Source organism: Idiotropiscis lumnitzeri, chromosome 6 (genome assembly GCF_059441095.1).
Source record: "Idiotropiscis lumnitzeri isolate Australia: NSW breed Sydney's pygmy pipehorse chromosome 6, RoL_Ilum_1.0, whole genome shotgun sequence".
Lineage (NCBI taxonomy): Eukaryota > Metazoa > Chordata > Actinopteri > Syngnathiformes > Syngnathidae > Idiotropiscis > Idiotropiscis lumnitzeri.
In genome coordinates, this window is record NC_142396.1 from 13,366,813 (window position 1) to 13,380,928 (window position 14,116).

The 14,116-nt window shown below is 39.7% G+C and overlaps 1 protein-coding gene across 1 annotated transcript in view; it reads right to left on the reverse strand.

Moving 5' to 3' along the window:
- The window catches only part of tmtc2b (transmembrane O-mannosyltransferase targeting cadherins 2b), a 74,621-nt gene that overhangs the window by 8,070 nt on the left and 52,435 nt on the right, over positions 1–14,116 (reverse strand). The window contains exons 4-9 of the mRNA XM_088299072.1: positions 13,414–13,528; positions 11,943–12,028; positions 10,501–10,685; positions 9,220–9,298; positions 5,203–5,324; positions 773–854 (exon numbers count right to left, since the gene is read on the reverse strand). Of these exons, the coding sequence (XP_088155198.1) occupies positions 773–854; positions 5,203–5,324; positions 9,220–9,298; positions 10,501–10,685; positions 11,943–12,028; positions 13,414–13,528 (669 nt within the window). The remainder of the gene's footprint in view (positions 1–772; positions 855–5,202; positions 5,325–9,219; positions 9,299–10,500; positions 10,686–11,942; positions 12,029–13,413; positions 13,529–14,116) is intronic.

The window sequence follows — 14,116 nt, forward strand, 5'->3', positions numbered from 1 at the left end:
TAAAATGTTTTCTTTATGGGTGGTGTCTTCAGACAAAAGTTAAATAAATGTATATATCAATTATTTATAATCTATGTAAACAATAATAAAGCCTAATGTTTTGAAGACATCTTGTGTGAAACATCATTTTGGCTACATTTATATTTTCTTTACGTCATTTCACTTGTTCTTGCATCACACTTTCGATCAGAATAAATTATTTTGACCAGAATAGAATGACTAAATATTCTGGAAATAGTAGTAGAAGAAGGTGTAGCGACTTCCGCGTCAACAAAACATCGCTCGGTCCATTTCATTTGTCTTTCGTTCACTCTGCATCTACTAGCTTCTGGGGATAACAGAAACGCGTATACTGATCTCACATGCATGCACGGTAAAGTTATGAAAGTTCAGAATAAGTGCTTTCATGTGCTCCAATTGGATTATCACCCGGCATAAAACACCCCACTTGTTCGGAATAAAATCTAAATCCGAACGGGCTTGATTGGGTCCGAATATTCCATATGGGGTGAGTACATAAAGCATTTTAATTCCAATCAGCCTTTTAATCAAAATAAATATATCCATGCAAACATTGCCAGTATATACGTTTTAAGTCCCTTACTGCTTGAAAATCATTACAGTAAAATTAAGATGGCCGAGTTTAAATGGATTGTGTCTGCTAACATGCTGACTTCCTGCCTAAATAGACTAATAATAAAATACTGCATGAGGATATAAGGCTGGGCTCAAGATATGCCAAATGAAGTTGAGAAAACAAATTGCGACTTACCATAATGCATGTAACAGTTGCCCTTTGTGGGATCCAGTTGGATGGCCTTCAAGAAGTACCTCTCTGCTTCTGATTTCTGCCCCTGAGACGCATTAACCACAGTGTCATTACTGTTTCAATTCCCTCATGAAACTATTCACTCCGATAACACGGCACTCAGCATAACAGTCTAAATGTATTTGCGTAATGCCAATGTGTCTCCCTAAACCGCAACCTCACTTTAACAATAAATATGAATAAAATCGCATTCACCCTTGCTGTTTTTCCAAGCTCATGTGTCATGTGTCAACATACAGTATGTGCGGTCACGCTTGATGCAGCCCATCAAACGGGGCAAAGACTCATCATTGATCAGTGCAAATAACACTTGTGGAATGTAACCACAAACTGCTGGTGTGGACGTTAGCTTCTATGTGCGGCAATCCCACGCTGCCCTCACACTAGTCAGGCGAGTGTACCACTACACCATCAGCGACTCGGAACTCGTCTTCGCACTCAAAAATAAACAGCCAAAGACTGATGGCTATTTATATAATTAGTGAGATAGTGGATTCCCTCTCCAATGTGCCTGGTATGTGCATATGTGTGCTGTAGTCAAGCCAATACAAATCAAAACCAATTCACAATTAAAAACAAACCCACAAAAAAAGACCCTGGTGACTTTGAATTGTCCATCAAAGCTAAGAAAGCAGAGCAGCTGGCCAATAGAAGTGCCGGCTGCGACGTGAACCGCTTCAACTTAGGCACCAGATGACATCTGATCAAACAAACCACAAACAGCGGCCATCTATAAGAACCCGTTTGAGTATTAACAAGGCAGCCATAATTAGAAAGCTGTTGCTTAAAAGGACAATAAGCCTGACATGAATAATGCATTCACAAGATGATAAAGGACTTTATTTTGACACCATCCAACCAGCAGACTCTTCTAATAATGCCAGTACGGTTTTTAGTGAATTCATTTTCTAATATAAAAATATACAAGTGTGGCAAGTTTCCTCTGATGCTGTGGAAACGCAATCCAGTGTGAGGTATACTGTATTGTAAATACGGCTATGCCTGGGAGTCAACTTACATTCCAATTGGAAAACGGTCATCTCTGTGTAGTTTCATTCTGACGTTTGACAGGCTGATGATTTTATAATAACTGAGGCATGTGTGCGTGTATTTGCTCAAACTCAGAATAAAGCTCACTCACATAAATGGGAGTTGAGAGTGGATGGAAGATGTAATTCACAACACGCCTTGATATAATTTATCAGATGTAACTAGTTACAGACAAAAAAACAAACGTAGTCTGTCGAAACTGTATCAGACAGATAAAAAAATATCAGCGTCCATGAATATTGACTGAATAAAGCATAAAGTTCTTTCTATCTCTTATTCATAATTAAACTTGTCAGTTGTTTTATCTCAGACAGTTTTTTAAAATGTCATTTACCTAACGTGTCGGCGGCAGTCTTTCTCCTACAGACTGACTCTAAAGAAAACTACTGTCAAAAAATGTCAGGTAATTAAAAAAAAAAAAAAAATATATATATATATATATATATATAATATATATATATATATGTATGTGTGTGTTTTTGAGAACTGTTTGTAAAGATGACACCGTTTAAATCATATTCAAGGATCAAAGAAAGCTATTTGAACAGTCTTTTATTTTTGATGATTTTACCTGACTTTACAAGCAATTATTCACGTAAATACCTGTCACAAGCTTCACAAAAAATAGTAGTTGAAAATGTGATAAATCACAATTAATTACAGATTTTTTTGCAATTAATTTATTAAAAAATTGAATCGCTTGACAGCACTAAAATTTTCATAGAGCGATTGTTTGTTTGTCAATGCATTTGTTGGTTACCAGTTTATTTCCTTGATCATGATGGATGTAAACTTGGAGTGACAATCTTGGTCATCGGTTCCACAAAACTAACAGAATAAAGTTCAGCATTCAACCATGACGATGCAGCCAATAGGACAATGGATGGCATGTTTCTCCTTTCAATTAGCAGTATGTAGCTCTCGTTCCAGAGCGCTTCTTGTGTTCATTTTGGTTCTGGCACAAATGCCGGCCTTATTAGTGCGTGCCTCACACCTCAAATCTCTGGATAATGTCACACAAACAGCCTCGGGACTCATTGGATGAAGCCTGACTTTTTATTAACGGTTGAAAATGACAGTACATACACAATAACAATTCTGTTAGCAACCATTTGTGCCAACATTCTGACATTCTAATCCCAATGGTGGAGGTGTGGAATGGTGAGCACAACCAGGCGGGTAATAATATAATGATTAGATTACATCACCCTCTTCCTCCCCAACAAGCAATAAACTCCAATTCAATCGCTGGCGTGCCTCAGCTACCAGCTCTGCACACCCTGTCCTCCATTCCCTCAACCCTTAATGATCCCGCTGCCAAGTTTAATCTCTCAGAATCGCCACGCTGCACATCAACCACCTTGAGTGGATTTGGAGCATTCCCATAGTCAGTAATTTTGCCGTAGGAGAGTGTGCAAGTGGGCGATGACAGATGACCAGGCTGATCTTATATCCCTTACCCACGCTGAATCCGTCTCATAAGTACAAAGACTCTTAGATGTTTGATTAAGAATACACGTGTCACATTGGTCAAGTCCAAATAATTAACTTCCCTTCTGTGCTGGCATTGGCTAATACAATCACATGTGCTCAAAGCTCATTTTCCATCCATCTTTGTCAAATTCTGCACAGATGTATCCCTTAAGGTTATAACTTTCAGTTAAAATCAGTAGCAGTCTCTTAAATAAAATGCAATTGTCGTCACGGATAACTGAGCGCCTTCCCAGAGTAAACTTCACCAAACCATAACACTCTTCTGTTTTATTCCCAGAGACTGTGCTTAGGAAAACAACTTGGGTTCCCATGATTTATGATGAAGAGCTCTTGCACAGAGAGCACTTTATGCCATCTTAACAAGTGACTTTTATTTAAGATGAGAATAATTCTGACATCTGGCCATCAGTTTGGTTAGAGATGGAACAAATTTGGGTCAGTGGTAGCGTAGTAGTAACCACGACTGCGAGCATCAGATCAATTCCTGCCTAGTGAGCGCGGGTGTGAATGGTTTGTATGACTGGCGACCAATTTGGGTTTAGTCTGCTGGTGTGCTGGGAGAGGCTCCAGCTCATCCGTGGCACTGAATACAAAAGCAGTGAGAAAATGAATGAATGTATGGAAAAGAAGAAAAAAAATTAAACAGACTTGAAATGTGAGTAGGACCCACAATAAAGAATCAGGATTGGTTTCAGATTATCCTTGCAAAGAGACCCGTTTCAAAAAATTCATATAGAAAGACATTAAATCATGGATGACATTGTTTGTATAAGGGAAGTAAGAAGTGATAGAGTCAGTAGGTGTTTAGTTCTCCAGAAGCAATCCAGATGCCATCGTACTGGGCTTTAGTACACAATTATGTCCATTCATTAGAGGCCTCGATTGTGGAGAGGGGCATGGGGGTGACGAAAAAAGTTGTACTGACCTTCGTCAAATGCATTTATCTTTGTTGTGACTGTCCTTTTTCTGCTTGAACTACACCCCTAGTTTGACAACGCCTCTGTCATTGCGAAAACTGGAAATTGATCAACTCACCACGTAACCATCTCCTTGGATACCGGAGTGTTCAGAAAACAGCTTCAAACTGAGACAGTGACACTAAAAATTCAATTTGTTCCTACTGTTAAATGCCTGGGTAGATTTTCTTTTCCAGAGACTTTTATACACTGGAATTACTGGGTGATCACAAGAACAGAAAGTGTAAGAAAGGAAGAAAATATGGTGTTGGTTTTAACTTTGCAGCTACAGCAGCTTCCAATCTTCCGCTTAGATATTCAACAGAGTGTGTGTGTGTGGGGGGGGTTTGGGGGTGGGGGTGTGTGTGTGTGTGTGTATATATATATATATATATATATATATATATATATATATATATATATATATATGAATAAATAAAATCTCATTGATAAAATGTGAGCTAAAAGGGACGGAAAGGAGACTGTAATTGACTCACGTTTAAAAAAAAATAAAAAGAAAAAATTCTGAAGGATAAATTGCGAAATCCTTAATTATTTCATGAATTAGACTGTACCAAATGATAACGCCGTGACAATATCTAAATGTATTTAATTATGTATCATCGGGGCAGATACATAATAGCAGCAGATGTAGAAGGTAGTGAAAGGTTTTGAAATGAATTCCAGTCTAGGGAAATATTTATCTAGTAAGGTGTAGCAAAAACATCAGCAGAACCCCCCTGTGTGTATTGTGTTCAGTTATTTTTGTCTATGACTTTACTCATGAGAGGCACAATTTGTCATGATTTCCATCATAAGTAACATAATCATGGCTTTAAAGGCCAAACAAAAGAGTGGCGGGAGAAGGCTTACTGTCGTAGCCAGCAGTTTTCCATAGGTGAGATGTGCAGGAATGTGGTCCGGTTTGGCTCGCAGGGACTCTCGGTACCAGTGTTCAGCTTCAGTCAGTTTGTTTAGTCTCATATAGGCCTCTCCTATGAGAGCAAAGGGAGGGATCAGGTCAGGGTTCAAGCTGTCAAAGGTTAAGAAATCACACATCTGCCGCCTGTGCTGCTCTAGATTTCCAGGACAGAAAACCAACCTCTGATCCCGAGAGATGGGATCTGGCACAATTGAGCCAGCAAAATTGAAACCTTTATGTAAAATTCTGCATTCATACCCAGCCTCATCTATTAAATGTTTGAGCAAGAACACACCGCAGTGTGCGATTTGAAGAGTGTACGTTAAGCACTATCTCACCCTGCCTCATGCATCAGACATCATTTGACACCACCGCATCTGACCCTCAGCCGGCTCACACCTGGAAAAACAATGACAGCTCGACCAAAGCCATCAGGTGACGCCTGTGTTATTGCAAGAATTTGACAACATTGCATGGCAATTCTCCACAACGCAGATCAGAATGCATTCAGGAAGCAGGCTTTGCGTATCCCAGGTGTTAACACTTCACTTGAGCTTTTGACATGGTTTGCATATGCAGCTGCTCAGTTTTTACCCTCTGTCAAACAACTGGAATTGGAGGGACACTTTAATTCTGCAGAGATTACGGCTAATCCTTGCACTGATAAGAAGGGATGATAAGCAACAGGTGACACACGCACACACATTAACACACACTTCTTGAACTAGCTGTCACAATTGGGGTGTCTGTGTTTTTTTTTTTTTTTGCTTGTGTTATAAACATTATTAAATAAAATGTGTTTTAGTGCAAAGCAGATTTATCCTCAAGTACTTCCACAGTGCTCTGTGTTCTGAGCCAAGGAATAATTGATCACATGATAAAGATAGAAATCAATGGAATTTGTTATGTATCAATATGGAAGCTGCTTCTACACAAGACACGGCTATGTCTGCTTCCCCATTTATTTGGCAGTTAGTAATAATTGCTTAACAGACAGTAGTGCCACCGTTTTGACTGGGTCGGAGACGTATCCGTTGCACCCTGGACTGTTTTTGTATAACAGTTTTTGGATTTGTCTTTTTTGTTTTTCTTTCACTCCATATTAGACGAGCAGGTATATGTGAACTGTATGTAAAAACAAACCAAAAAGCATCGCTACAGTTTAAAGCCACATTTGCTTATCCCCACAAGGGTCGCTTTGATAGGCCTTAATGATAAACAAAAAATCCTTTGGCACCCTAATATTTTTTTCAGTACTGGATATATAGTGTTTAAAATTTTGAAATGAAACTGATCCATTAAATAATGACAGCATCATAAGTATTAAAACTAAGTAAACCCATCTAAGCTATAACATCCACCCTTCCTTTCCATCCACTATATCGCTTGAATATTTCCAACATTCCATGCAGTAGAACTATTAGTGTTCACCAAGATGTGACACTGAATCCAAAACCCGAACCAGCCCTGGAGTGGAAAATTCCTCAGTTCACCAGAAGATATTGGAATAGGCCCAGCACAGTGCATGTGATGAAAAGGTCTGCTCATTGGAAACTGACAAATAGCATGAAGGCAGCAAAGAGAGTGAATATGAGAATAGTTCTGAGCAGGTGTGCCATTTGTATGGATTCAGCTCTGGGGGGATGAGGGGTGGGGGGCACAAACGTATTCCCCAGAAAATGAAATGGTTGAAGACCTTGTTACAAAAATGCTGCTTCATGGCAAATTGAGCGTTCATTGACATTTTGACATTCTCAGTAGCTCGATCTAAATTGCATGTCACCAACAAATAAGTGAAACAGGGGCACTACCAAGTCTGGCTCGCAGACCTTGAAGAGTTGGCTTATGATTTAGGAGGAAGAGAGAGAAAAAAAGGGAGAGTGAACAGGGGAGCCTGCAGCATCTGCTCTACAGCTGTCGGCTAACAAGACGATCTGCTGCTGCAGTTGAAATCATTCAACTTCTCCTCAGCACTTTTCGAAACGTACCACTGTGTGTATATAACAGAATAAAATAACCAAGCATGTACTTCTTCAAAGTAGTTTAAAGTACTTACACACTTCCATTGCATATTTGAGGAAACGAAAACCAATGTAAACAGATAAACGGTTCTTAGCCAGTAGGATTCATGGCTGTTACGATCGTTTCGTATAAAGACGTACTAGATCATCTTATAAATTTACCACATTGACGTAATATTTTCCAGCATGTTATCAGACCTGGTTCCTGAAATTAAGAAATTAATTTTCCTCACAAAAACCAATAGAAATATAATCCAAGGTCGCAAACAGTCAACCTTGAACGACCCATGATGAAATATCAACATTCCATACACGCGCAAACACTAGCAAACCTTCACCGCTCATTAGGATACGGCCTGACGTCAGAAAAGGCGCACGTCGGCACACTTTTTTGGGCGAACCTCCCATGGACACATTCTGGTCGGAGCAACACTCCAATGTTTCCTTTCCTCTTGTGCCCTCCACAAGCTGTAGTAAGTTCAGTGTGACGTGGGGGAGAAACATTTTGCACGTTCTGAGTCATTTCAGCTTCTCCGGCAGCCAATGACAGCCGGTGATTGACTGTCTAACTCGTGCTGATGTTCAGGGAGAACACATGGCTTCTAAAGGCTTTGGCCACTGGCTGTAACGTGTCCCTTCAGTATTAGGCTTACGGCTGAACATCGACATTAGATCATATTAACTGTTGAAAAATTACTCAGGGCCAGGGATTTTTTTTTCACCTGCGAGCGGCATTTGCGCAGGTTAATGCGAGGCCTGGAGTTTGAAAGCCCCAATCGCAAACAAGTACACGCAATGTAGTGGCACTGTGAGTTGGATTTTGAATCATTTGTTTTAATTTGTCTTAATTTGACTCGTGAAACCCGTTAAGTGACCCGCTTGCGTGCGGGCCGACGCACACGTATGGTTGCCGGGCAAGCTGGTCACCACCCACTCAATTTTCCTAGTGATGCACAATTGAAATGGCTCCAAATAAACATTCGGAAATGTAAATGAATGAATTTTAAATCCTTCACGATTTCAGTAAAACTCATGCGAAAGAAGTCATTTACATGTCGCCATTTTGGATCTGATTATGGTGGAGCGGTCAAAGTTTTTTCGTTGTATGGAGGAGGAACTGCTTGAGTTTGCGCTACTGCGGGCTTCGCTAAAGCTTCCGGGTTCTGGATATCGGAATTTCCTTTGTGAGGAATCAATCGTAATATAGTAGTCGAAAATTTAATGCATACGTTTTTTTTCCTGGTGAGGGAATTTCCGTTTGACAGAGGTCCGTAGGTGTGAATACTTACAGTACCTTGAAAGTGCACAAGCTAGGTACATAAAAACATGACTTAAGCGAATATGCCCCAGTGTCACTTAACATCCTCGCCAGATTAACATGCCAAATGGGATAAAGAAACACATTAGTAACAACAATATACAAACTAAATGACTGAGAAAACATTTTTCATTTTTTTCTCAGTGCAGGACTCCAATCAAGAGATTGGTCACCACTACCTACGGCAGGAGTGGGCAAACTGGAGCTCAAGGGCACAGCTCATTACGTCACCATTATAATGACCACAGTCACTGATCTGATGGGACTAGCAAAGAACCGGTGCTATTCTAGCAGGAGGTATACTGAGGTCTCGCACATTATGCAGATATCTGGAATGATATCATGCTTGACATCTGTTCACTCAATTCCTTCTTTGTGTCACTCTCACGGTACATTTCCCCCATCCACTATGGTAAAATCCAAATTTTGTGCTCTTGAATCGACTTTAGAGGCTTCACTGTAATAATAATTTTCTGTTCAAAAAAATGTCCTTTGAAGAGTTATAGCCGAGTGAAATCCTCCCTAATATAACCTCTTAGCCTTGGTTCCGCACACTGTTATTTCCCCCACAGTGAAAAACAACAGCTGCGATGCTTTCAGCGTTGAAACAAAAAGCGCCTCTTTCTTACCCATCATGTTGTAAAGGCTCTGCGGTGCAAATTGCCTTGGCATCTTCTGTATTGCTTGTTTAAAGATGGAGAGGGCCTCCTATGAATGACACACACAGAAGAAAAGAAGGTGTGGGTTGTTTGCCTTAGACTGGCACTTTGGTCGCCTGCCGTCAATACCAAGCGTGGAATTGGGGGGGTTGCTTGGAGGCTGGTTGATACAGAGCTGAGGAGGAAGGAAGGGTCTGTCTACAATGTCACGGCTATTAAGACGACCGGAGTGTGGTTTCACATCCTGTGTATGGGAGCAGCGATTCACCTCGGAGTTCCTCCCAAATTAAATGGTCAAAGGATCTGGAACCAGTTTACTGCTGAAGCTAATGCTGTGGTCAAGAGGTCAGATTTCAGCCATCTCGCTTTCTCGACGATGAAATGGAATCTGCACAGACTCCTGCTTTATTCCCAATTCAACCAGCAGCACCAGAGCATCTATACAGTGGTAATGTGCAGAATTGGAACCGCAGCTATACAGGTCTTCAGGGGTTTGAAAACAAATGGAGTCTTTCAACACAGCCGAAGGTTTATCTGCTCAAAATGTACCCTACGGCAAAGGCAATTATAGAAAATATGTACGGAACAAATGACCCCAAGGGTTATATTAACTACTGCTTGCATTTGATTGAAAGGCAAAGTCTTTGTTTTTCTTCGCCTTAAGAATTACAAAAATCTATTCCTGAATGTTAGGTGCCCAATAGTTTCAGCAAATTGAATGTTTTATATATTATGCATGTTAATGAGGCTCGGCTCCATTATCAGAGTTGAATGCTATTCATGAGCTGGGGGCCAACACAGAGGGCTTATTGTTATAGTTTGGACCAAACAGTAAGACACCACCGATGCAGTACAATACACACAAGAAAGGGAGATTTATTATTGGAACACATTGTGAGCATTTTATCAGCCGCAGAGTTATTAAGGTGTAAACAAAATATAAAGAAAGCTCTTCAAAGTTGCTCAGAAACATTGTTAATATTGGTGCAATTTTATCCTTCAGCAGAATTATGAAAACGTTTGTGGGTCAAGAAGAGGGGGGCTGTCCTCGGAACAAGTCAAGAGCACACCACCATAAATCACAACCGGAATAATAAGAATAACATTTTTCTATGAATGAACACCTCTGTGACGGTTTAAAAGTGAGGATTATTTTCCTGCAGAGGCGTAATTTGTCACGCAGCACAGAGCAAGTGTACCAAACACTGCGGTTAGTCAGTCTAAATGCAAAATGCAGTATTAAAGCGTCACCTCTTGTTGTCCCTGCTCATGGAGCTGCTTCCCCAAATTGTACAGGCAGCTGGTGACCGAGCTCTTGTGGGCGTGAGGGTCCTTCAGGTTCTCGTCCGGGATGTCGGCACAGGTTAGAAAAGTGCGCTTGGACTCATCCAGGCGACCCTGATTCATTAGGATGATGCCTGTATTCAAGTAGGCAGCTGTATAGAAAAACAAAAAGCACAAAATGTATATACTTGCATTATAAGATGAATGAAGTGGCGCTAATTAGTGCAATTCTGTGTTTGAGGATTAACGAGGGAGAACAGTATTTGAAATAATATGAATACATGTTTATATTTCCCGAGAGCATGTGACTGTCTTAAGACCACCGCTAGATTCTCCCTCAAAGAACATAGTCTTTCCAGTAAAAATATTTTTCAAATGGGTCAATGAAGCGATCATTTGCTGAATTTTCAGAATTTATAAAAACAATCATATTACTACCATCATCTTTGCTGTGCTTGTGGCTTAGTGTGAAAATGGTCCAAAGAGATTTTATAGTTTTTTTTCACCTAGAGCATAGTCAAATAAATTAATCAATATGCAATTTGAGATGAATACGACTGTGGAATGAAAGAAAATCCCATCAAGTTTGACATTTACGTTAATTGGATGTGGCGCATGGTCCTTAAAATGTTACAATTTAACAGATGTATGATTCATCAAACATCCATATCTATTGTTATATTTCAGGAAATTTTAACATTTACATTTTATTATAAATAAGTAAAGCTGCCTATTGACAGAAATGAATATTACTTTAACAGCAAATGGGAGTCATTTAAAAAAAAAAAAAAAAAAAGCGGAACATTTTCTCCCTCCCTCCTTTGTTAATAGGCAGTGAGTAATGGAGTTAACCAAAAAAGACAATTCCATTCTTCTTGTGCCTTCGATATGTCTGCTGCTCTGGATAATTAATTACCTCTGTTATCAGCTAACGGACGAGATAATTGCACACTGAATTGAAATGTTCTAGTCCAACTGCGATCTTGATTAGATCTTTAATTACATCAGGGCAGAAGTAACAGACTTCCTGTTTATCCATCATTGACTAATGGCTAGAACAATGAGGAGTTAATTTATTCCTCTAAAACTGGGAGTCATCTGTAATCATCACAAGGTGAGCCTAACACCTTGTGGGAAATCAAATTTCAGGAAAACAGTCAAATTACGAAGAAAATAAATACAAAACAAGTCGAGCACAGAAAAGAACTTCCTTACAGAATTAATCATAGATGACATCATGTGTTTGCTTGTTCAATTGAAAGCACCAGCTGTAGGCCTGCTGCCCTTTGCCTTCTCTTCCTCTGCTCTGGCCTCACATAACCACAGCCTGTGTTCACTGTTGCCCGGACACAGCGCAGCCACAACCACAGGAGCTGGAGATTGTCAATACTGGGAGAAGCCGTACTTACAGGCCAGAGTTGGTCGACTCCCAATGGCCAGCTTATAGTAGTGAAGGGCCTCTGAGAACTTGTTGCTCTCCTGAAGTAGCAAACCACTGCAACATCAAAATGACAATGAATGGCAAGCAAGCCCAAAGTTTTCAAAGAATGTGAGTTTAGATAAACAATACATGCTGTTAATGACAAAAAGAGGATGCCTGCAGGTCTTCAGATGAGTTGTTATTCAAAAACTAGCATGGTACACAAACTCTTGAACTCTCAAAGTTGAAAAGATTATGTGCAGTATTCTTGGGTCAGGGGAACAAATTCAAAACCCAATCCAAACCTGTGCAGGGGGAGTTTAACACAAGAAATAAATGAAAGTGCATTTCCCCCAACAAACCATAAATTCAGTTTTTCTGTTTGGTAACAGGATATTTGCAACGTTCTTAGAGAGTGATGTAAAATGTTAATATTAGACAACCTACAATTTGTGTTCCTGGTAGGGAGAATTTGTTCCATCACAGTTACAAAATTGTAAACTCTCTGTTCACATTTGTATCCAAATTTGCACAAACAATTAAGGTGTTATTCATCTGTAGATCTTAGAAAACCACAGAGCACGACAGTAACTGTTCTGTCATTATTGGGTGCCGATGTTCTGCGATTCCCGCGGGCTCAAGCACACCACTTATAACTGTCAGATATAGAGTGCCTTGGGAATATAATGAGATAGGAGGATGCCTCCTCTGGGATTAGACTTGTGATCAATTGAACTTGTAGAGGGGAGCTCCTCCATTTGATCGTACTGACACAGAGTCAATTGGCAAAGATGGTTTCTCAAGATAATTAATGTTGTACACACAGAATTCCCTAGATTTTACAATCAATTTCACCTTTTCGGTTGGAATACATCTTTTTACGGCTGGGGTGGTGGGAGGTGTTATTGCTGCTGTTTGTACATGAACGTCTAGACCAGGCGTGGGAAAACTACGGCCCGGGGGCCACATGTGGCCGTTAAACGTTTTTATACGGCCCACCGAACTTGGAAAAAAATAAAAATAAAAATAAAATAAAATATATATATATATATATATATATATATATATATATATATATATATATATATATATATATATATATATATATATATATTGTTGTAAGGCTTTTGTTCACTTTCATTTAAAATGAAACATTTTTTTTCTACGATGAGGTGAGGTTACCAAAACATTCCATCTATCTGCTCCTGGTCAGGCCCCTCTGTCAAATTTTAGAACCCATTGTGGCCCGCCAATCAAAAAGTTTGCCCATCCCTGGTCTAGACTCTAGACATTTATGTACAAACAGCTCGCTAGACTCTAGAGAGTGACACCTATTGTTTGAAACATATTTTATGATGCAAACAACCATAAACAAATATTTCCAAATCAATAGAAGAAGTGATTTTATTGCATGAGAGAATGAGAACACTAAGACACAAAATTATCACATTTATACTCACAGGTTATACAGCATGTCTGCCATGTTGCTGCGGTAATAGAGCGCATTTCTATATGCTTGTTCTGCCTCCTCCATCTTGCCCTGGCTCTTCAGGACATTTCCCAGGTTGCCCCATGCTGACAAATCCCAAAAGAGAACATTAATGGTGTCGTGTGTCGCAAAATTCATGAATGACAACTTTCAAATCTCTTTAGAAATAGATGACAAAAAAAATATTTTTTTTCTTGTGATATCCACACTCAAAGCTTTTGGATTGAGTGTTTCTAGGCTCTTAGAAAGATGTCGTCCTGCTGCAGCTGCTCTCGAGGGCTGACACACTAGGAGAGCTTTGTGCTAGAAAACCACCACTCATTGCTGTGAGAGTGAGCGTGAAAAGGAGACCACCACTGAGCCATTTAACTACTAATGGCATTAGCAATGAATGTAGGAGTGGAAGAAACTCTCGTAAAATAAGTACCAGTATCTTGAAAGCTTTTTTTAATATATACAGTCAAAATATGAGCTAGAATGTGCACAAGATACTGTACTGTCGTTTTAGTTTAAACAACCTTACGTGTAATACTATCGGTAGGTTATTTTCAAAAGGCACCAGAGCCAGGACTTCATGCAGCATACCTTTGTGCAATGTGATCATTTACTAACTGCCAACTATGATTCCTGCAGAATATTTAGTAGACGTAAATAATAGCACTTCGAACCCTATC